Here is a 3,977-nt window from a genome sequence, read left to right on the forward strand (position 1 = left end):
CCATTGCTTCAACATCAAGGGCCTTATTGTTTTGAATGACAAATATCAAACCATTTAGGATATACCTTACAGAAATTAGACAAGAGAAAACAAAATATTTGAAACAGTGACAAAACAAGTACGAAAGGATTCGCTTAAAAACCTTTTACCAACTGATGTAGCAGGATATGTTGCACAGTTTGCAATAAATTTTTGGGCACATAGTTAAGAAGTTTAACCATCGATTGCCACACCGTAGTTGATATAAGTTTTTAGTAATTCATGTCATCTATGTATTTGTTGTAGAAATTTTTTTAAGGGCAACCATGGAAATTGGAATAATTATAATGAGAAAGCATGTCAAAGTCAAGAAGCTCCGTGATAGTATATAGAACTGCAGTACATAAAGAAGATGAGAAAGAAGAGAAAAGAAGGGAGAGGAAAGAGAGGAGATAGAATTTAGGAGAGGAATTCAATATTGATATGAATTATACTCAATCGACTTTGTAAATAAAAACCCTCCTATTTATGCTTCAACCCCTGATAAAACATAGAATGTTACCAGACTACGAAAAGTGAAATTGTCTGAATGTAACCTAACAACTATTTATTTCCAAGTATCCGTGGGTGGTAAAGTGGCTTTGTTACCTATTCCGTTAGGAATTGAGGAATTTTTGGTACATCACATCCATGCATTTACAATTCATGTCACAATATTGATACTCCCGAAAGATGGTACTATCTGCTTGTAGCTCCCATTAGATGCTGGATAAAGCAAATCTTAATTTTTTGAATAACTACATCACATGCTACAGCATAGTCAATTATATTTCCAAGTGCCTTAGCACAATGGTTGACTAGAGCATGTTTGGGTAGGCTCGTAAGCTGGTCAAACGAGCATATAAGCACCAATCCCACACAAACATGCATATCTTGAAAATAAGATGCCTTATCTTGTAGCCAATTTAGGCCCAAAAATTAAGCACCTGAAGCCAAACTTGTTTGGTTTATTTTTAAGATTGACCAACTAAAACACTATTTTGCTCTTTCCCTTTTCCAAAAATTACAATTTTGCCCATCACTTTTGTATTAAGAAATCATTAGATAACATAAAGGGCATTTCGGAAATTCATCATATAGATTTGGCTTAAATTAAATATATCCCCAAACATAATAACTTAATCTACTTATAAGCATATGTTATACAAACATAAATGGACTTACAAACTTGACTTATTAAGGAGCTTATTCCTTTTTCTATGCCCACCAAACATGCTCTATCTCTATCGTTGAGTGACTTAACACCGTAGAGTAGTAAGTCAAAAGACTTTGCATTGAATAATCAGGTAATTAAGTGTGTTGCAGAGGACAGCCTGAGCATATATCAAAATTTTTAGCATTGTTTACATACAAAGGCTACTGTTATTTTCAAAGCCACAACCTGGGGGTTGCTCATATGATTTGTCCAGCACAACTTCCTAAGGTCCCCAAAATCCATCAGTCGTCCTATCAAATTAACTAAGTATTTACATTCAGTTTAAGATACCTACATGTAACACTCAGAATTTCAAATGATTCTTGGATGATGAATGAGGCCTAACGGAATAAGTCTCACATCACCAAACAAGATATCCTGCAGTAAAACAAAATCCTTTATACCCAATCATCGTATTTAACATATTATCAGTAAAAGGAAATTTGAAACCCCCCCCCCAACCCCCCGAAAGTGGGTGCAGGAAAGATCTTAATAATAGAATGTGTAGTAATTGAAAAGACAAAGTACCGCAAATCCTGCATTATCATATTGCCTCCTTTTCTCTGGATTGGATAAAATGCTATATGAATATGCAACCTCCTTGAAAAGCTCTGAAGCCTCAGGGTTGCTGGCATTCTTGTCTGGATGGTACCTGTCAGCCATTTGGATTAATAATTTTTAACCCATCCAAGGAATCTCCTTCAACAACATTCATCTATATTCTTGTTTTTTCCCATTGCTGTTTTTATTTTTATTATACTGCAGAGATGGTGAGGGATCACAATAGATGCCAGCACTTCAACATTGTTGTTATAACTTTGATGGCAGGTTTCAGAAACCATTCCACATCCTTCAAACCCGTGACTTCCTATTATCCTGGAACTCAGTTGACAAATTAACTTCAGGGTCAAATCCCAACCACCCACCCACCCAAAAAAATAATAATAATAATAAAAATAATAATAAAAATAATAATAATAATAAAAATAATAATAAAAATAATAATAATAATAATAATAATAATAATTATTATTAAAAGAAATTCATTTAATCAGTATCAAATTAATTTTGCCGCCAATCGAACTATTATCAGAGACTAATTAGAAACTAAAAATTTTCTCAGGTACAAACTTAGAGCTTGTTTGATAGTGATTTTGGGAATTGATTTTTTGACTGTTAAAAAGAAAATTGGGTCCTACCTGTGAGAGAAAGGTCCAAAATGACGGTTTTAATAGTGAAATAACAGTTAAAAAATTAATTTTTTGGGGTGAAAAATCAATACCAAACACCCCATTAATGAATAAAATTTCCAAGAGTAATTACTGTGGATGTTTCTACATAACAATGTGATCAACAACATACCAATTAATAACAAAACTACTGTATGGTTCAGAATTCCTCGTAGACTTGAGAATCCATATATCCGTTATTGCTTACAGATAACTACCTCTCATTCACAGGTTTAGACGGAGCCCCTAACAAAGCATCTTCTAATTGAAACTTCAGATAGCTATGTTAAAAAGAGGGGCAAATAGCCTAAAGCCAAAAAAAACCATTCTATTAAAAAATCAGTATAAAGTAAAAAATATCTATTTTCCCTGCAAATCATTTTTTGAACAATTAAATCCATAAAGGAACATATATACTAACACTTCCATACATTTTGATATGATTTAGTACTTCTCCAGCAAAGAGAAAACTTCATTTTGAGCTAATTTTAATTATTTGGTTAATCTATTTAAACTAAATGAACCCCATTTTAGGAATCACACTCTATTTAAGTATCCATTCACCTGATCTGCTTCAATTTCCACTTTGCACAAGTGACTCCAGGCTTTTTCTGTCAGTTCATAGCCCTTCAACAATGTTTTTCCATTAAATAATATTTGATTACCCGAATTTTTTTTTTTCAAATTTCCAAATTGCTCCTGTTTATATTTGTTCTTACGAGTACTCTGCAATTTTGAACACCCCTTCACATGAGTAACTGGATTCCATGAATATTGATCTTAACCTGAGTCCTCCCACTCAACAAAAAGCACCCAAAAAAACAAGGAATAACTTTGGAAGTGTGTTGTGTAAAAAATAATCAATTACCAATAACTGCAGCACTTTTAGATGATTCAACAAAAAGAAATTTAAGTTTCCATCTAAATCCAAATAGTCCGATTTTGCATCAATGCACCACAAACACAAAATACAAACAGCATAACTTGGATATAAAAGGAAGAAAAAAAAAAGTCCATATATACCAACTTTCAACCACATGTAACACAGAATTTCTATCCACACACACTGAATAAACATCGAATACTAAATAATTAATGTAATGCAGTAACTAAAATAACCAATTTGAAACATACTTGAGAGCAAGCTTTCTGTAGGCAGTCTTGATTTCCTGATCAGAAGAATCCCTAGACACAGACAGTACCTCATATGGGTCCCTCCGTGTGACTGGCGCCGGCAGGCCCTCCATTTTCGAATCCCCCATTCTATCCCTCACTAGACTTTACTTCTCCACCCTTTTTTATTTCTCTCCCTAGAATTCACATCTTCTGCTATATTTTCTATTCATTTCTTTTCTTTTTCTAGTTTCACCAATATCCTTCTATAAATTTAGCCCAGTGTCTTTTAGATAAATCTCAATAATATTATTCAGAAAAAACTTTGCAATTTACATCCCGTACAGAAAAGTACTCTTGCTGCAAATCTGCAAGCACAAACAATCAAGAAGAAAAAAAAA

At 33.2% G+C, this 3,977-nt stretch overlaps 1 protein-coding gene across 1 annotated transcript in view; it reads right to left on the reverse strand.

The window, feature by feature from the left end:
- Positions 1 to 3,971, reverse strand: part of LOC111382910 (chaperone protein dnaJ 15-like) — a 14,466-nt gene extending 10,495 nt beyond the window's left edge. The window contains exons 1-3 of the mRNA XM_023006943.1: positions 3,598 to 3,971; positions 1,763 to 1,886; positions 2 to 22 (exon numbers count right to left, since the gene is read on the reverse strand). Of these exons, the coding sequence (XP_022862711.1) occupies positions 2 to 22; positions 1,763 to 1,886; positions 3,598 to 3,725 (273 nt within the window). The 5' untranslated portion in view covers positions 3,726 to 3,971. The remainder of the gene's footprint in view (position 1; positions 23 to 1,762; positions 1,887 to 3,597) is intronic.
- Between the last annotated feature and the right edge of the window lie 6 nt (positions 3,972 to 3,977).

Source organism: Olea europaea, unplaced genomic scaffold, assembly GCF_002742605.1.
Source record: "Olea europaea var. sylvestris unplaced genomic scaffold, O_europaea_v1 scaffold2582, whole genome shotgun sequence".
NCBI classification, from domain to species: Eukaryota; Viridiplantae; Streptophyta; class Magnoliopsida; order Lamiales; family Oleaceae; genus Olea; species Olea europaea.